At 33.2% G+C, this 21,718-nt stretch overlaps 1 protein-coding gene across 1 annotated transcript in view; it reads left to right on the plus strand.

The window, feature by feature from the left end:
- The window catches only part of DPP10 (dipeptidyl peptidase like 10), a 232,463-nt gene that overhangs the window by 87,995 nt on the left and 122,750 nt on the right, over nt 1–21,718 (plus strand). The window contains exon 4 of the mRNA XM_087920347.1: nt 21,576–21,670. Within this exon, the coding sequence (XP_087776473.1) occupies nt 21,576–21,670 (95 nt within the window). The remainder of the gene's footprint in view (nt 1–21,575; nt 21,671–21,718) is intronic.

A 21,718-nucleotide genomic window follows, 5' to 3' on the forward strand; every position in this document is an offset into this window, starting at 1 on the left:
AAAGTAGTTGGTGTGGTTTGTGGAAATGTTTGTGAATAAAATAAATGAAATAAAATAAATGAGAAAATTGAATTAGGAAGGAACGGGAACATTTTAATTAGTCAATGTTTTATAAAATATAAGTGAAGGAGGGGGAATTAATTATGGAAAGTTTATAATTGTTACCATAGAGGTATGATATTTATTTGAAGAGTAATGTGCAAAATGTTAAGATTTAAATGAATATTAATATTAATGATAGAATTGAATTGGAATGGATTGTTGTTTGAATTATATTATACATTTATATTTTTTTCTTTTTTCAAAAATACAGTGTGTAGTTTTAGAATGTGCCAAGCAGAATCCGAATGAAAGTTATGTATTATATTAAGTGTTATAATTTTAGGGGAAAGATATAAAGGCGTCATACTCCAATCAGTGATTACAGGAGAAATTTTGTTTAATGAGAAAAGATAGTAGACAGTTGAAACAGGACAGACAAAGAATATAAGTACAATGATTTGAATTGAGATGAAATAAATAAAATAAAATTATGAAAGTTAAGAGAGGGGAGAAGCTATGTAGAAAATGTAGATTAGTAATAAGATACGGAATGGAATATAAAAATGAGCATGAACTTGAATTTGTGTCTGTATGAAGAGATGTAACCCGGGATTATGCTGCTTTCAAAAAAGATGTTTTGCTTGTATTTCTTTTCTTTTTGTGAAAACTCAAATAAAACTTACAAAAACAAAAAAAATTATGGAGAAAATTTATTTGCATGAGTAAATGATGTCGGTACTCCTCAGAGGAAAGGCCTAATGAACTTACTTCAAATGTCTCTACTAATTTATTCTGTAGTGCAAATGAGAGCCATTATGTCTAAAACTAGTCACGGACGACAATCCAAGATAATTGCTAGTTCTGGACCTTGATTCAGATCTCTTTTCAAAGCTTCACTGCTAAGTCCACTCAATCTGTAATCCTATTATCACTTTCCTATTAAATTCAGTGGAATTTACTTCTTTGTAGCGATGTACAGCTGCATTGTTAGTTCTCATACTTTAGAAAGAGGAAAAACAACTCAACAGGAGCCAATAGGGTCAGTGAGATGGGGAATTTGTAGAAGTGATCAGCTACATTTAAGAAATGGTTTGACTAATTTTTATACATAATTTGCTATTGATGAAGATTGTATTGTAAATCTTAAAATGCAAAGTAAATTATATATAGACTAGTAATTTGTCCACATATTAACACATGTATTATTTTTCACTTAAAGTAATAAAAAAATTAGTATTCATGCTTATTAACATGAACAGCTAAGATCACTGATCCACAGAGGTTATAGCTGAATTGTTTTCTTCCTACTGTGTCTCATTCAAGTGTGCATCAATTGGAAGAAGGTGGAGCCTGCTCGCTGACAGACCGTAGATCATGACTCTCTGAGGCTATGGTATGTGCTCTTTTATTAGAGAGCCCCAATCATTACAATTAGAGGCTGAAGCTGCCTTGGAGGGGTGGCGGAGTAAGGGGAAGCTGCAAGCCAGGTTGAGGGGAACCGCATCTCCCCCCCTGGTCTTGGTCTTTTTCCCCCCGAAGACGACTGCAGCGGTGGTTTAAAATGGCTACCCTGAAGAGGAGGACTCAGCTGGATTAAGATTTGTGCAGGAGGGAAAAAAGAGGTGGATAACCTCTGAACCGGGACAACTGGGCAATACAACTAAACAAAAGTACCCCGGGATTAAGGTAACATGGAATTTTTAAGAAAAGAAAAGTGAGCAGCGAAATTACAAAGGGATAGGAAAAAAGAAAAAGAAAATATTTTTGACAGCTAAGCAGGGCTTCAAACCGGGAAAGGAAGAATCTGGAACTAAAGATTTAATTAAATTGGACTAAAATATTTTGGGAATAAACAGGCATAAAATAAGGCTGGATTTAAGATTGTCAAAAAATAATAATAATAAAGTTTACAAATTGGACTGTGCTAGAATATTGAGGTTCAAAAAACCCTAAATAAAAAAATAGGAGAAAAAGATGAAGACTTTGTATAATGGAGAGTGCCACCTTTTGACAAAAACTTGAGCTCAAACAAAAGGGAAAGCATCCTGTTTCTGAATGAACTTGTGTGGATATAACATTAAAGAAATATTGAAACTAAGTAAGAATCTTAGAAAGTGAAAGCAGAACCAGAATAAAGAAAAAAGCAAGGAAAGACTGACTGTGGGATTGATTGATGTTTTTGGTATAGACCCTGGGCTGGAATAATTGAGAACTTTAGAAAATTGAAAGAAGAAAGAAGGAAAGTAAATATATATATATATATATATATATATATATATATATTATATATATATATGAAAGTAAATATATATATATATATATATATATATATATATATATATATATATATATATATATAGTGTGTGTGTGTGTGTGTGTGTGTGTGTGTGTGTGTGTGTGTGTGTGTGTGTGTGTGTGTGTAATGATGAGATCTCTTCGGGAATTAAAAATGGAACTTAAAAATATGAGAGAATTACTACAGGAAAGAGGCAAATCATTTTGCTCTGTATTAGAAAAAATAGAAATGGCGATTGAAGAACAAGAAGAAAGAGCTTCAGAGGAGGAGGAGTCGATTCAAGGAGAAGACATCTTAAATAGACAATTAACACAAAGAACGCAACAAAGAAGTGGGGAAAGAAGGGTGGTTAAAAAGTTGAGATTTAAGAAGGCAATCAAAAGGGGGAATAACTGTGAAGTCAGGAAAGGCAGAAAGACCCAGCAGAAAAGGGGGAAGGAAGATATTAAGAAAGAGAGGGATATAAACTGGAATGAGAAAAGATATGGGGAAAAGAGGGGGAGGGGAAGCAGTAAGAAACAGGTGCATGAAATAAAGAAATACGGAAATAGAAAAATGTTGAAAAGAAATTGTTTTTTCAGAGATAATAGTTGATGAATTAAAAAGGGGATTCTGCAGGGTGACAAGGGGTAATAAGAATATTTCTGCAATTAAAAATATTTAGAAAATAGGGTAATATAGATACTGATAACTCTTACTAAAAATCAAGGGGGGGGGAATATTCTGTGGAATCCAAGTGAAAAGATGTATTATTATTGTAACTTCTTAAAAATAATGGTTTATTGGGAATTAAGATGAGGGAATAAAGGTATATTTTAATCATTGAGGTGTCACACTCAAAACAGTAAAAGGGGGGAAACTTATACTCTTTTTTTTAGTATTAAAATTTGTATTAATCTAGAATTTATAAAAAGAATGTGTAATGGAAAGGGAATATGACATACTAAAGAACCAACTAAATTAATAAGTTAATATAGACTATTAAAGCAAGGAGAGACATTGGTAACTTATTATTATTATTATTATTATTATTATTATTATTATTATTATTATTATTATTATTGTTATTGTTGTTGTTGTTGTTGTTGTTGTTGTTATTATGCAAACACATATTGTTTATCTTTATTTTTAAAATAAATATTAAAAGATTATATTTGAAATAATTGAAATGAAACAAAAAGATCTTTCAATTGAGATTAATGAAAGAGGCTAGCATTAACGTGTTTGTTTCTCTCCTTACTGAAAATTTGGAATGGAAAAGGTAATAATAGAATTAAGTACGCCTATATCAATGTATAATTGCTGTCATATTTGTATGTAAAGGTGATGACCCGGAAACATGTTGTCCACTAAAAAGAGATTTTTGTTTTTAATGTGAAAAACTGAATAAAGTTTGTTTAAAAAAAAGTGTGCATCAATTGTCCTTTCTTATCATTAGGAAAAGAGTACTGAAAACTCAGAGGAATCATGTTTTGTTCTCATTACTTGCAGTTCCTAGAAGATAGATTTTGTGTGCAGCAATTTAAAAGCAGAATGGAATCATTGTTACATTAGCTAGAAGCAAGTAGAAACGAGTAATTTTCATGGAACAAAGTATATAAATGGGATATCCAAAATATTTATGCTCTTAAAGAAGTGATATAAAGTTATTTACCTGCAAAAGAAAAAAAATATGAAAAGATAGTGATTTCATTCCTCTAGAGGCTACCCAACTACTGCAATAGTTCTAACTGTTTCTATCATATCAGTGGTAGTAATGTCACAGTAAGATAGATCTGTTGGTAATATGTCCTATTGGAAGTTGGTTTGTCATTGGCAAACTTCTCTGCCTGTGTGTGTGTGTGTGTGTGTGTGTGTGTGTGTGTGTGTGAGAGAGAGAGAGAGAGAGAGAGAGAGACATCCCTATCTCTGGAATTAAAAAATTATATTGTTCACTAACCTTTCATTAGCCTCTGCTAACACCATCAGAGTGTAAAACTACCATTAAGGAGATTTGTCCCTTTATTTGTGCCATTAACCAATGGCCATTGTACGCATGATTTTGACAGAATTCTCTCTAGTTCCCTCCCTCATCTCAACGGACTTCTGTCTTAAAAACTCCTTTGTTTTGTCCACTAGATTCATTTGTTGCTTTGCTTGTGATGGTAAGCAGTCTCTGCTTTTCTTGCAGGATCTTTCTTGGTGCCTCAATGCTTGGTAGGCCAGTAGCAGTTCGATATCTCGATTGATAGAGTTGTTGTTGGAAAACCAGGCTTCTTTCAGTAAGCATCCCCCTTTTGTTGTATCACAGGCAACAACTTCAACCTCTTTAAAATTAAATATATGATTGTGTTCCTTCATATGTGTCCAGATCTGGGAGTGCTGCTGTTTGCGCTGGACAGCCAATTCATGTTCGTGTACTCTGGTCTGTAATTGTTTGGCTGTTTCCCTACATAGTTGCTTGCGCAGTTACTATAGTTGATACAGTAAACCACCGAAGATGCCTGTTCTTTGGGTAATGTCCCTTTTGGTGCATTACTTTCATTCTCAACATTTGATTCAATTTGTTTGCCACCTTGACCCCATGTGTCAAAAGAATGTGTGTAGCAGTTTCAGATACCCCCATATATATATGGGAGCACCCTCCATGCAGATGTCCCACTAGCACCTTCAATAGGTTGTTGGCCTCTGGGTGTAATATATCTTCGGATAAAATTCATAGAATATTCATTGAGCTTACAGACAGGGAATAGAGGTAGGCCCACTCTACCTTGATAGAGGTAGGCCCACTCTTTGGCTTTGGCTGTCAGTGTGCTACAAAGGGTATCTATTCTATTCTATTGAACAGTGCCTGAATACAACTGACTTTGAGTGCGGTGGGGTGATTACTCTCATTGTGCAAAATATGGTCTGTGCTCATGATTTTTCAATATATACCTGTGTCAAGGCTCCTGTTTGGGTTACGACTGACTAGTTCATCCAGGAGGCCAGCGTGTTATTGGCCTCTTCTTCAACCATGAATTGAATGTCTGGGTATATGGAATTGAGGATTTTCATAAATCTGGTCTTATCTTGCTGTTTAATAATGACAAACATGTCATCAACATAACATGCCCAAAACTTGTGCTTGTATATTTTCATTGCCTCATGTTCTAATTTCTGGAGGACTGCCTCTGCAATCACTCCTGAGATCAGAGATTCCATAGGTGTACCTTTTAACTATTCTTATGTATGGCCGTTAAATGTAAAATAGGTTCTAAAGCAGAAATTCAACAGGAGGAGGAGATTGTTTGTGCTAGGGGATTTGGGGTTTTGTGACTCCTTCTCCAATAATAGTTCTTTTATAGTTAGGGTTCTAGGGAATGGATGTAAACAGTGATATGACATCAAATGACATCATTGTTTCTTTTCTTTTTTTAAACAATTTTATTGGTTTTTTAAAAACAAACGAAACAAACAGAACATAAAAACATCAGCTCTCTTCCATACATATATACAAGCAGTGTGTCGGTTGGTCTATCAGTTTTGTGCATTCATTTCGTAGTCTCAATTACAGTTACGTTACATAATAACTCATATTATCAATCAAAACTTATATATCCTAGTATCACTATTAGAAAATCATTTGACTATAATTTTATTCATTCATACTTTATGAGATAACTATAATTTTGGTAGTTTATTCTATAACAAATCATATAGTCATACCAAATCTATCCAAAAACACTTTATAGATATGATATCAAATAACAAAAAAGAAAGAAAAAATATCTTTTTATATATTCCTTGTTATCTAACATTCTAAGTATTCTATTACTGTATTTTATCATCCAACCACTGATAGAAAAGGCCCCAAATTTTATATAATTGTTTATCCTCTTGCTCTCTAATTTCAAAAGTCAATCTACTCATCTCAGCACATTCCAATATTTTCTTAATAATTTCTTCCTCCGATGCTATTTTCTCATTTTTCCAATTTTTAGCAAATACAATCCTAGCCACTGTTAATACATTTACAATCAGATATTTCAAGTCTTTACTGTATGTATCTGGTAAGATTCCCAATAAAAAAAACTCAGGTTTCAAATCTATGTGTTTCTTTGTCATTTTTCCAACCACTTGCGGATTTTAGTCCAATATTTTCTAGCGTCCTCACAAGTCCACCACATATGGTAATATGAGCCAGGTATCTGATGACATTTCCAGCATTTTTAAGATTTATTCTTGAACATTCTTGCTATTCTTGTCGGGGGAAAGGGCCACCTGTAAAACATCTTATACAAGTCAGTTTATCATAAAATCCCTCTGTTTTAGAATCTTCATCATACCTTGAGTGTATTTGTGCATATGAAAACCAATTCATCTTTATACCTTGTTCCTTTAGATTTTGCCTCGATTTAAGTTCACCCTTTTCATCCAATATTTCCCCATATCTAACTGTTTGTTCCTTCTTATAAATTATAGGCTAGGAAAATGCTTCAATAGTCAATAACCAAACTGGAATTTTCAGATAACATTGTCTTTTAATCTTCTCCCAATTTAACCACAAAGACTCCCGTATATAATGTCTTCTAAAATAACCCTGTGTTTTAGTTCCCTTATACCATAAAAAGGCATGCCAACCCAACAGCAAATCATGACCTTCTAGTGTCAACAATCTAGTCTTTCTTAATGTTATCCATTCCTTGACCCACATCAAATTTGTAGCTTGGCAGTACAACTCCCAATTAGGCAGGCCAAAACCTCCTCTAATTCTAGCATCTTGCAAGAGTTTTAGCTTTATTCTCGCTTAAATGACACCATTGTTTCATCCTCCCCTACTTCTACTCTCTCCAACAACAACTCCATCAATAGAGATATCGAACTGCTACAAGCCTATGAAGCATTGAGGCACCAAGAAAGATCCTGCAAGAAGGGCAAAGACTGCTTCCTATCATGAGCAAAGCAACAAATAAATCTAGTGGACAAAACAAAGGGTGGACAGCTGACAGGGAGTGGGAGTGTGGCTGTGGAAGAAACTGGGGAAGGGCAAGGGCCAGCTAGGCTGAGCAGGGGAGACGTAGAGCAAGGGATAGGGAATTCAGATGAAGACCCAGGCCCACCCCCACTTTATCCTAGGGCATGCAGGAGGAATAGAGAAGGGAGCAACGTGAGTTGAGTGGCTTATGGGGGAGGAAAGGACCCTGATTCCCTTCATTAGCTGCAGCTAGGAACACAGTGTTTCAAAGGGAAGCTGTGCACAGCAAGTTGTTGGGAGCAAATTGTGAATTATCTGTTATCGTTGAGGCTTATCTGGGTTCCTGGCAGCTTCCCAACTGTGTGTGTTTTGCTGGGCTTTCAAGTCTGAAATTCCTTCTCTTGCCCTGCCATGTTACTATAGTGTGGTTTGTGTAGATTTTTATTTACAGTTTGTATGTACTTTGTTTTCAGACTGAATTTCCTCCACTTAAAGACTGTTCTTGGGAGAGTTTTTCTCCAGCCGAAAGTAACCTGGACATTGGGGGTAAAGTTGGAGATACTAAAGGGACTCTTCTTGCTGATCTGACTGTATTGTCTTTGTGCCTCATCCCAGGTCATCACACACACACACATGCATACACACACACTCGCACACATAAAGATTTCTGAAATCAAGACAGAAAAACCAGATTTTTGTTGTAAGTATGCCCTGAAGAACATCATACATTATGACATCCAATTTTAGCTTCATAATATGAACTGCAAATTGAATTGAAGGATAGTAATATACTTATATCAGTCAAAGCATGATGGTCAGTTTGGTACAGTGGTAAAAGCATTAGGCTAGAAACTAGGACACTGTGAGTTCTAGGTCTGCCTTAGGCACAAAGCCAGCTAAGTGACCTTGGGCTAGTCACTTTCTCTCAGCCATAGGTAGGAGAGAACAGCAAACTACTTTTGAAAAACCTTGCCACGAAAACCAGGTACTTTTGAAGGCAGTTTTCAAGAATTGAACATGATTGAACAGAAAGGGAAAAAACATGGAAGTTAAATAGATGAAATTATCATCTTGATTTTACTACATTATAGCCAAAATCTTTGTCTACTGTGCTGAGGATTAATTGAATTGAACAAATGAGACCATTAAGGTTTGATTTGACTTGAAAAATTATCAGCCAAAATTGAATCCTTGTATACAACAGAATACAAGAACAACATAATCTATGGGACATCCTAACAAGAAATTGTCAAACATAGAGATATTATATACATCCCATATAATGTCAGGTGAAAGCAACCAGAGCACTCATACATAGCCAAAATAAACAACTTTATTATCTTCTACCTATTGTATGTTACAAGAATCTCTCCTGACAACTCATCTACTCTGGGAATAACCAGACATGATTTCCTGGATCTTGGGGAAGGTTAGCTTACGCCAATTGTAGCTGCATAATGATTCCAAGCTAAATTCTCCCTTGACTTCTCCAAACTGGCAGTTTCCCAACACATAATAAATATAATCTTAATTTGATTGTATTAAAAAGACTGCAGTCACTAAGCCATGTTTAGGAAAAGTGATTCAAAAGCATATTGCAAAGAAATATTTCTGTTTTTCAGCAGGCTGACTGACTAGTTACATTCTTGATCATTTCAAATATTGTTTTTATCGATGAAACTATACTAAGGATTTTTGCCCACAAATTGTTCTTTCCAAATTAATTTCTTAAATTACTGGCTAACTTCTTGGTTGTAATTTCATAGGCATCTGGTAGAAGCCATAATGATGTCATACACATCATGCTATAAGTGTACAAATGAAGCAACTTTTATAATATTCCTTAGTGTTTTTTTTCTTCTATTCAATTATATCTGACATGTTTAATTCTTTCCTGCTGTGGAAAAAAACAACGTTACAGGATATTTTTTCAGGAATAAAAATAAGAACAAAATAGAAAATTTGAGTATAAAACAATTGTGAAATAATTCAGTGTATTTCAGAAACATTTGTGAAACTCATGAAACCAGTGATGTGGATGTTCTTTATCCCTTAATTTCTGTATAATTGTTTCTTTGGTCTTAACAATTTAGTCTTAAATTGTTTGGAGAAAAAAATGATTTGCTTTCTCATTAATTGCTAACCAGCTGGGCTTTTCTTAGTTTTATATATCTAAATCCAGTTGGAATAGCAGTTAAATGCCATTGAAAATTTGAAATAATATTAAGAAAACATTGTTTATTTTTAAAAAAAACTAAGCACCCAAAGTCAAGATTTAGAATTTGCAAGAGAGTAGAAATGGTTACCATTAGGATTGAGCCGTGAACCTTTCTCATTTTAGAATCTGACATTCATATATCTTCTGCTAAGAAGAAACATATCCCATAGTCCTCCAAGTACTCTAGCAGTTCAGAATGCCAAGGATGAATACCATATCAAAAAAATATTTTCTTTACTGATACAGTAATATCAGTGAGCTTGCACAGGCAAATGGGGAGCAAAGTGTTCTCATCTCTTAAAATCATCTACCAGTTACAAAGAAATTCTTATCTTGTTTACCTTGGGAGGTTCACAGTATCTCAACACTGATGACACAAAATTAAACAGTCAATGGGCACAATTTGTGAAGATCATGGAAAAGTACTTCCATGCTACATCATTATTTATTATTAACTGAAGATTAAAATTTCAGAATTGTTATTCCAATGTTAAAGAAACGTGAATGGTTCTATACATATAATAAAGTTATATTTAAAAACTTTAGGCTTGACAATCCAGTCTATAACTTTTAGACTTGTCTGGCCTTGATTATAGTCCTACAGTTTGATTATAATTCTACATCAGGAGCACAGTTAGATATAAATTGCTTTTACACTTATTATAGACATTCATTCTCTCTCTCATTCTCTTGTTTTGTAAAAATGAAACAGGAACTCTGATAGTCCATTATAATAACTACTGTTATTATCATAACCATATTCTTTTTCTTCTCATTTATAGTTATATCTATGTATATTACTTCATGCAGCATAAAAAGTTAAGTTGCAGTCCCTTCAAATAAAATTTGTGTGCTGAGTATATTATTCATAGCAATATATTCAGAACAAAATGCCAAAGATCTGAATACAAATACAGTAAAGGTATTTACTTTAGATTTTTCTTTTGTATTATTAATTTCACAATAATATACAAAATATTATGTTCATGAGTACAATACATTATATATTTTGTATATTATTATTATAAATGACTTTTCCATAGCCCTTGACATGGAAAGACTAAGCAGAGATCAGTTAGGTAATATGATATCAATATTTGGTGGCCTTAGCAGGCCTAAACAGCTGCCATACTTTTGAGGAGCTGTATACTTTTGAAACATCATAATTTTCACCGGATTGAGAACTGATTCCAGAGGTAGGCAAAATCAACATTGCTGTTTCATCAAAGCCACTCGAAATTTAATAAAGCTGAGTGGTATTGAAGATACAATATAACCAGTTACTTCAGGGAATCAGCACTGATTTCTCTCTATATATATTTGATAATGTAACAAGAATCTGTTCGTATTTTTTCTTTTCATAATTTATTAATTAATACTTTAGCATTAGTAAATTATGAAAACAAGTTTCTATCTAGTACTTTAACCACTAAACGAAACTGTCTCTCTTAAATAAAAATAAAAAAATGCTTAGTACTTTAATATCAAGTATTAAAAGGGTCATTTTTAAAAAAAAATAGAAAATTTGGTCTAGTGGTTAAAGCACTAGATAGAAACTAAGAAACTGAGTTCTAGTCCTGTCTTAGACATGAAAATCGATTTGGGCTAGTAAAGGCAGGATTTAAAAACATCTAAAAAAATATTGTTATTAAGAACAACTACTTAATTTGTCAACAATAGAAACATTTTTTGTTATTTTAAAGTGGGATAGACAAAGTTTTAGAGGTAAACTTGATGGGTTTTGCAGGGGTATTCTAATAGTTCAATAGCCTTGAGAGAAGCAGTGAGTCTTCTATGCATCTTCTCAATCTGCTTTGGAATGAAAGTTGGTTGCAAAGTTATTGCTTACAAGACATTATATTTCATCTTATATGTTGCTATTTACAATCCCCTCTGCACAAGAAATATGAATCTTGAATGAAAAGAAATGCTTCCCGTGTTATAAATCACCAACAGATGGCACTTCTGGCACTCTAGAAGCTCTGACATGTTCTTTGGCATCTGCTCTTCCATTTCAGTTGGGGAGAAGTTGCTCTGAGAACAGGTGGTGTTGCTGTTATTTGTGAAACAGAAATCTGTAGTGAATACTCTTCACTATACTTAAAGTACTATGTTGCAATTGAAATTTTGACTGTCAAAGAGGATTCTCCAATTGAAATTTACCACTGAATAGACATAATTTGTAGTGATGACTGTGTAGTATGTGCCCTGGTCAAATGAAGTAAAAAAGGTGAACTGGGAAGAGATGAAGTGACCTATGGCAGCAACAAAATAGTATTTTATATGTGGTGAGAGCCATTGTATATATTTGTGCTTTTGTCTCTATGGAATTTGTTTTTAAAATGCTCTTGGGAAAAGTTTTTCAAAACACGAGCTCCAGTACAATAATTTTTACCAACATCTTCGATTCCCCCCCTCCTTCTGTTCCTTTCATAAATACCCACAATTTTAGGATCTTTGGAAAATAAATAGTTGCCTTTTTATATTAGTATGACTTGTTTAGTACTTAGTGCCATTTATTATGGTAGTATATTAAAAGAAACACAGGAAAAATGCTTCGTTGTAAGTGATTTAATTGGATTAAATTAAAAAGATATTATTTATCCTATTCTAAGACAATAACACTCTTAAATACAGTTCTAGCCTGCAACCAATTAGAGAATATAACAAAATATTATGGATTAATCATTTTCATTATTTGATGAATGTTTGTAGAAACTGGGCTATACAAGTTGGTTTGGGTCAGACTTGACTGGAGTAGGGTAGAATAAAAAAGACACATGACTGGTTCACTTGTTAAAACTAAATCATTTTTGCTTCCTAAAATTTCTTACTTACTGAGTATATTTTATACAGGTAATGTTCAGTTTATTCTTAATTTAATTTTAGAAATTAGATTGCTTTCAACCTAATTTAAGCAACATTGATTTCAGCAAAGTACATTGCATTTCCTAAAAGGAATCACCTTTTCTTTGATCCCACAAAATTAATATGATGTAGGTGTAGCTGAGAAAGTGTGACTGCCCCAGACTTACTGAGTATTTAAGGGTGAAGCTGGTCCTGAACCAGGGCATCTCTTTGTCTCTAGTTCAGCACATTAATCACTATGTCACACTAAGAGTTTAGGTTTTGTGAAGTGTATAAGAAAATTTATTTAGTGACTAATCTATTAGACTTGTGTAGTTAATTGACAGCAACTATTTTTTTCTTGGCTGATCTTAACAAACTAAAAATGAAAGATAGTACTTGATTTAGAGGCCAGCAGCAGATTCTAGATTAGATAGATATATTTTTTAAAATCCTGGAAAAAAGAAATGTCAGACCATATCCATATTGTTACCAGAAAAAAATACACGGATATAAATCAGGAATTTGTTTTGATTCATAGAAGTATTTAACTGCATAAAACACTGACTTCTGAGATTAATTATGCAGTATACCATTTTTGTTCATTTAAGTTTCAAATTCCTGGAACACTGGGAATAATGAGATATAATGGTATCCAAGAATAGTATTTATTTAAAACAAATTTTATTAATTTTAAAGACAAACAAAACATCATTAAACATTGAAAACATAAAACCTCTTTCCATTGTAAATTTTTACAGGGCAGATAAAACATTATTTTATACAGCATAATTCTAATTTATCCCATTTCCATAAGGACACATAAATATCTTTTAGGAAATTTCTCATTATTTCTCTTTACTCTTATTCAGTTACATTTCTTTTCTATATTTATCTATTTTATAATCATCATATTTATATTTCCCTCTGACTTGTTTACAATTATTCTCATCTGACATTCCTCCAAGGTTTTATTAATTCTCAAAGAAACATAAACACACAAAACACAAAAACATAAAACTTCTTTTTAGAAAGTGGCTTGGCCCCAGATTACCTCTCTTTATACGGACTTCAATTAAATTCATGCTCATCTTATATACCATTACCTATCTTATTTACCATTCTATATCTTCTATATAACTTCTCCCCGCTTTTCACTCTTCTTAATTCTATTTTATTTATTTCATCTTACTTTAAATCATTATACTTGTATCTTTTGTCCATTCTTTTCCAATTATCCATTTATCTCATTCTCTGTTAAAAAATTTTTTCCTCCTAGAATCACTAATCGAAGTATGATGCCTTTCTATCGTTCCCCTATATTGACATTTAAAATAACACCTAGTTCCCAATCTGTTTCTGTTTAGTACATTCTACCTACTAAATTTTAAGAAAAAGAGAGAATAGTAAATCTATAAAATAATTAAGTACATAATTAAATATTAAAATCTATCATTAAATCTTAAACATTTTAATATTTTAATTTATTAAATCTTGTAACATTCCAATTGTCTATTTCAAAGACAAATGCTGCAATAATAAGTTTATAATAACATCAACACAATAGCCAATTAAACTCTATAATTGAACTAAATATTTTAAACATTCCCTTTAATATTTTATTAAATCTTAAAATCTATCATTATTAAGCATTTTAATATTTTAATCTTTTATTAAATCTTATAAAATTCTAATTTTCTATTTCTGATACAAGTATAACAATACTATCTTATGTACTTTTGCAGAATCTTTTTTTTTTTTTTATAAATTGTACATTACCCTTTATCCCTAATTTTTTTTTGCTTTTTCCCATCTTGTTTCATACCTTTGTGGCTTTTTTCCCTCTTTTCCCTTCCTTTCTTATCCCACCTAGCCTTTTTACACCCCCCCCCACCTCCTAACCTCCGCCTTTTTAGCTTCCCCTCTCTGTTGTATTCCTCTTTTCTTTTGCTTTCTAACATTGCATTGATTTTGCATCTTATTTTTCTCTTTCTTGGGTGTTTTTTTTTAGGTCTTAAGTCCTTCATTTTCCTTCCTCTCTTTCTCTTTTCTTTCTTAATCAAACTTTTTGATTCATTAAAGATGGCTTCTTCTTCTTCGGCTTCCTCCATCTGTTGTTGTGTTTGCTGATAAATAGAAAGCACCATTTCTAAAAAGTGAAAGGCATCTCCCAAAGCGTCCTTGCCTTCTTTCTTTATTTTTCCATGTTCCTTTCTTAGTTCATCAACAGATAAAGCCATTATAAACCTTTTCTTCTTCTTCTTTTTTTTAAAGTATTTTTTTTAAAGTATTTAAAAATTTCTAATATCAATATGCATATATCCCAGTATTTATTTCCATATTAATAAGGATCAACTGTAAATCTTCCCTATGCTTTTGCAACATGAGTACAATGGGTAGATCTGAATGTGATAAATCCAGGTGTTCCAGCTACAGAACTATATTTCATAATAATAGATACTTAAATATTTTTAATGTATCATTATTTATAATATGAATGTGTCAGTGTTAAAATATATAAATTCATACACTGTAAATTTGTCTTGACTTCATTTGAAAGCAATTTTATATATGCTTGTATTTTTATTTACTATGCATGTGTGCATACTACTATGCTTTAGACTTACATGTGTCTTTCATACTCAAGGTGGCATACATTGTACTGCTTCCTTTCTGTTGTTTTTCCCCATAATAGCAATTGGCTGGACTGAACTGAGTTGAGAGAGAGTGACAAGGTCTGGGAAATTGCCCAGGGAATTCCCATGGCAGAGGGTAGATTATAAAACTTGAGTCTTCGCAGTCTAAGTTCAACAACTTAATTGTTATGCTATACAGCTATTGACTTGCGGTGTAGCAAGTTTTCATTTCAGCTCCTGCTTTCTTTAGAATGGGTCAATGGGTCCTTTTAGATATTTTTGTCCCACTTTTTAGTTTTATAAATAACTCTTTTTTATATAAATAACATTTTAAATTGTATTATAAGGCTAGACATGGGTACTATAAACCTCCCATAGTTGCTTGGATAGTGAGATGGGTGGTATACAAGTTTAATATATAAATAAAAAATAACTCAAGGTAGTGATCATACTTCATACCCTTTACTGTTTGTGTTTTCCACACAACAACATAGTGAGGTGGATTAGACTGTGAGAGACTGATTAATCCAAAGTTACTCAGCCATGCTATCATGTGCTATTAATTTCCCAAAGAGAGAAAGAAGCTAAGTTGATAGGCTCTATTGCAGCCCAGGGCTTCACCTTAATAATATAGACAAGACTGCTCTTCTATCTTCCCTAGGAATTTAAGGTCATTTCAGCTATAATATTAAAACAGTACTGGGAAATTTGGTCTCACTTTTGCGTTTGGAATGTGGGATTGCTAAGCAATATATTGTACAAAGTTACAAAAAAAAATATTTTCAAATTGACTTTAATCAAAGAAATTACAAAACAAGTCTTTTTTACTTATGATGAAAGGATGCTTTAGCTTAAAGTTTAACTTTTAGTCATTCAAGTAGATAAAATATTCAAGAAGTTTCAGAGTTTAATACAGTAATATGAAACAATTTGTCAAGCTATTTATAATATTTCATTATCCTTTTTTGTTATTTTATCTTGTCTGATGAGTTTGTAAGTCAGATTCCAATACCTCTTCTTTTGTAAAGTTCCATTAAGTAATTACAGGTGTGAAGAATACATTTTCAGTAACACTTTAACATACCTATCAAAATTTTAACATTTCTACCATCTGCTACGGTAACTTACTGTACCAAATACATATTCATATTTAGCCTATAGAGCACATTCATTTCTTTTGGCTACGTTCCAGAATTATAAGCATGTATTCATTTTATTTTATTTTATTTAAAAAAGGAAGATATATATTTACATATTGCAGGATCCGATCTAGGTTGGTCACTGGGACCAGAGGTTTGGTCTTCTGAATTTTTGGACTCATGCTGGAGCCCATCTTCAGGGAAATTCTTTCTCTGTAAAATGTGCATATTTGCATATTCTCTTTCTCCCCACCTGTCTTTTGTTGCTCCATTTTTTAAAGGTGACACATTGTTATTTCAATTTCTAAATTACAAATGTCAGTGACTAATTAGGTAACAATATATTTCTATTTATTCATATTTCATTTTACTTACAAATTGGGAATACTATAAGCAACAATCTATTTGCTTATGCATTTGCTTATGTGTTTGTATTTGTATATAGATGGTGTGTTGTTTAAATTCACCACTTAAAATAGAATATCTATTATTTCACTCTTTTTTTAAAAAAAATGAAAATTGTCTTTACTGTGTATCATCCCAAGCCAGAATTTCAGAACCAATATTCTGGATAGAAAATGGGTGACATATAAATTCAATAATTAAAACTAAATAAATATTGCATTTTCTTACGTTGCTTTAAAAATCCTAGTGCACATTTCATTGCCTTATGGTTCATGAAATATGTAGATTAGAAAGGAAGAATATAGAAGTAGTTGTTTTATTTATTTTGTTATTTTATTTTCCCAATACTGCTGCAATATTCTTGAGGAAACATACTGATGGTTTTACTGCACAGCCCTCCAATAGGAAATAATGTCATTCTATTGTTTTCAGTCATCTCTTGTTTAGAGATGATAAAGAGTGTCCAAAATCCCTTTGTGACTGGGAAAGGCTGTTAGAAATAGAAGCAAAACTGTGCCACTCAAAATGGTTCTTGACATATATCTTAATATCCTGATGATGATTTAATAGCATAGCATAGTTCTCTTGTGGAAATATTTCATCATCTTGGTGGAGCTGATTGCTCTCCATGAGTGATGATAGGCAATCCCTGCTGCTGCTAATCCAAACCTTCTATTAGTTTCTGGCGGTATTAAGTCAGAAAAAATGCATTTAGAATAGTAGGAGATGGTTCTGCTTGAATAAGAGATTAGAGATGAAGGTAGTTAATTTTAGCGAAGAAAAGGGATATGCAGAGAAAGGAAGAATGCCATCTCCTCAATCAAATACAATAACATTTTTGGGGATATAGCAATGTGTGCCTATCCACTTAATTTGATTCTCTTAAGCACCTCCACATGTTAACACAAATTTGCCACTTCCAGAAGGCAGCTGGCAGCTTGATGTTGTGTGTGTGTGTGTATGTGTATGTGTGTGTGTGTGTGTGTGTGTGTGTGTGTGTATATATATAAAATATATATATATAATACAGAAGCCTGATGATGGCAGATAAGATTCTGCCAAACATTGCTACACAACTTTAAAAGCACAACTATAATGATGTGGGAAAATACCCGAACAAAGCTGAATACCATACATATATACAACATATGTATACATATACATATACATATATATGTTTTCTGAGGTTTTCGCATGTATTTGTATGTGGATCTTTGGTTATTCAGGTTTTCTCCCGCATAAAATTGGAAGTATCTAGGCAATGTTTCGATGAAGTCTCATTCATCATCTTCAGGCTTGTGTCTTCGGCTTTGTGCTTCTCGGAGTAATGTGAGCTTGCAGCTGCTTCTTCCATTTGGAAGCCATTTGGAAACCCACCTTCATGAACAAACGAGTACCTAACATGAAGAATGACACCAGACCCACGTGCACGAGGGCCACACAAGATGCTACCACCACACTTCCACGTAGAAAGCAGACTCACACTCACACAGAAGATGAGACACGACCACGGACCAGAAGCCGTACCGCTGCTGCATCACTACCTGCTTCAAACCCTTCTGATCCATACATGAAGCAAGCTAACGCCCACCATGAAGATGTGGCACAACCACGAATGCGAAGCCAAACAGCAGGATCACAGCTCACCAGCTCAAATCCCCCAGCAACTAAGACTAACCTGAGCACAACCAAGACCCCACCTGAACAGAACATACCCCCAGCCAATCAGAACACAGCCAAACCCCACAGCCAAACCAATGAGAACACCCCCCACCCAATCAGAACACAGCCAAGCCCCCACCCAATCAAGTCACACCCCCCACTAGCAGTTAAAAGGAAGAAGCAGCTGCAAGCTCAAGCACAAAGCCAAGACACAAGCCTGAAGATGATGAATGAGACTTCATCGAAATGTCGCCTAGATACTTCCAATTTTACACGGGAGAAAACCCGAATAACCAAAGATCCACATACATGCATGCATGCATGCATGCATACATACATACATACATACATACATACATACATACAATCTAGGCTTTGCTTGTTTGATACGTGTATTTTTTCCAGAGAGGAATCAAAATATTCAGTGTTTTTTCCATCTCAAATAAGAAAGGGTTCATTTACAAAAAACCCAACTTTATTAATGTATGCAAATGAAATTTATTACTGTATGCAAATGTACTTGGGGATTCAACTGAAGAACAAGTGAAGCCCACCTGACAAGATTAAGTTTTCCCTAAACTAGCCTTCATTGATGTAGGCAGCATGTCCATGTATTATTACATGTGCTTAACTAGTTTCTAGTCAGTGAAGGAAGTCTCTCCCATCTAAAAATTCCTCCTCAAAACCCCAAAGGATTTAGAATGATTCAGGCAAATGTCAAAACAGTATATTTCTTTTCCAAACCCATAAAGACTAAAAACTTTATTTACTTATGTATCAGAGGTTACTGTCTCTCTCTCTTTCTTGCCTTATCTTACCACTGTGAATTGTTAATGATGGTTTTACATTGATCTATACCAGGGGTTTCCAACCTCCATTGGGAACCAGACCATGCAAATGGTGGGCAAGCACACAAAACTCCATTTGCTCGAGTGGTTGGAACACATATGCAAAACCATACCCACCCACCTCCCGCTGCCAGTCAATGGAGCCGGAAAGGTTGGGGACCGGTGATCTAAATTCTAATTCAAGTTTGCACTTGATCTAATATTGTACCTTTTAATATCTTGTTATCCTTGCAAATGCCCATTGCTTCCAACACACCCATTAAATGCTGCCTTTTATTTCTTAAACTTCTTATGTCTCTCTTTTTGATTATCTCATAAATTCCATCCAACTAAATACTTTTCATTTGTATGCTATCCATATTCATTATCACTCAGCAAGTATCTTTCTACTGCATTTAATTTCCTGTTATATTTCTTATAATTCCTATAATTCACAAACGTGCATGCCCAACACATGCAAACATATATCTCTTATATATGGGTAACAAACAATAAAAGCATGTTTAACAATTTTTGCTTCTTTTGGCAAACATTTTTTTTCAATGAACATACACTACTTCCCACAGTTGTACAGTATAAACATTTACAAATTTTAACAATTCTCCATTGTTACGAAAACAATTTTTCATATATTTAGTAAATATTCTTCCTGGATAGCTACTGTATGTCTGTACTCTTTTTTCACCAAACCCAATTTTATTCCATAGATTATATCACACATTATGGAATTTAAGATTATTAGTAACTGCCTCACAAACCAAAATACCATTCTAAAGTATCCCATCAAGTTACTCACATGATCCATTTATGTTTCTTAAGATACAGGTATTTACTTTGTTTGTCAATATTTGTGTAGTTAGTTATTCACTTGCAAGATTATTCAATTCTCTTTACCACTTGACTCCCCAGGGTTTGAATTTCTTTCAGAATCTGTGATACTACAACCTATAATATAATAATAGCCAGTGTTTTGCAGTATTTTGTCTTTTCTCTCTCTCATGTATTAGCAAGAAGAAATAATCAATGGCCTTGTCTTAGAAGTTACTCTGCCATGTCCATGATCCTGTTTCCTGTTCCATCTCATTTACCCTATTTGCTATTTCATATAAGAGCCTGACAACTCTTTCTGAATTCCAATAAAGTAGAAGATGATACAATTTTCTTTCTATCTTGCTATCTTTTTCTGTTGGATTTGTTTGGTGGAGTGTCTTCCTTATTGAAAGTTGCTTTCACTGTCGGTTTCTGTTGTATGATTTTCTTTCTTTGAAATGATAAGTCTGTATTCTTTCTGATTAGTTGAAGCGGTTGCTTGCTGCCTCAATACAACAACTTTTTCTTCAAGGGCTGCCACTATAGCTGTTGCAAGAATGTATGTTAGACTTCTCTGATGCAGGAAGGCAAACATGCCAGAAGTATTGTAGGTCACCAGGGTTGATTCCTGTTCATCCATTTTTGAAGTGCTTGTATTATTTACTGGCTCTCCATCTATATAACATGCTTTTCCATTTTTAATGTTCTTTCAAGCTTTCCAATATTTCTTATGAGCCATATTTAAAATTATTAAATCCTGATGTGAATAAAATAGTTTTTAATTTATTACGGATCAGAAACAGAATTAACTCTCCTGGTGTCAGCTACATTTGAGTAACATAAATTAAAATGAAAGGACTTGAGGATATAAAAATATCCTGATGGCTGGAGGACATTGTGCCATCTTTAGTCTTAATCCAATAAATAACACTTCTAGTTTTTAAAGGATATCTATAATGATGGTTTTTTTCTTCATTACATAAAATAGCAAAGAAGCTCTGCCTAATTAGAAATTAGTCTAGTTAGTGCAGAATCTGAAAGGTGACATGAAAGGAAAGAAGAACATGTAGCATAACAGTTCGAATTTATTAGTATTAAATGTTCTTCACAATACTGTTACATTATGATACAATATTCACAAATTTCCTCCTTTTTGTGCAGCCATTGCATGGTTAATATAAGGTTTATGTGCAATCGAAGCTTATTTCAGTAAAGTGTTTTGAAATGTTTAAAATTACTTTCAATAGGTGGGAGAATTACAAAACATCAGAGCTGTAGAATAATGAAGCAGTTAACTATTCCTACAAAGTTTTGTTTGTTTGTTTCTAAGTGTAAAAAAATCTAATGTATTAAGCATCCTGTATTCTTACTTAGCAGCAATGAAAAACAGTGCAAAAAAAAAAAGAGCAGAGGGAGTGAGAGATACGATTTGGGGTTAAAGTCAAACAGCTTAAGTCTTCTTTTTAAAAGTTGACCTTGTTTTATACAGGGGAGAAAGTATAATAATATTAAGGTGAAAGACTATCTCCATTAGTAAGTCAGAAAGACCAGGGGCACTTATCTTGAACAAATTAACAAAAACAGATAACACTGATGAAGTCATTATCTCACCTAATCACATTTTAATGTATTGGATGGTCAATGATGTCTTTTTTTATTGAAAAAGTCTATTAACTAAAAAGCTATTGCACGGAATATTTGCATTTCCTAATTCTTAATGCATTTTCTATTAACAGATACAGAAGTGGTATATAAAAACAGGAATGGACATGTTATTAAACTGAATGTAGAAACAAACACAACTACATTATTGCTGGAAAATGCAACTTTTGTAAGTGTTACTTCTTTACTTTTAATAAGAAATTACGTTGCTATTTTT

This window comes from Pseudonaja textilis, chromosome 1 (assembly GCF_049901715.1).
Source record: "Pseudonaja textilis isolate UNSWEBS1 chromosome 1, rPseTex1.2, whole genome shotgun sequence".
In the NCBI taxonomy this organism is placed as follows: Eukaryota; Metazoa; Chordata; class Lepidosauria; order Squamata; family Elapidae; genus Pseudonaja; species Pseudonaja textilis.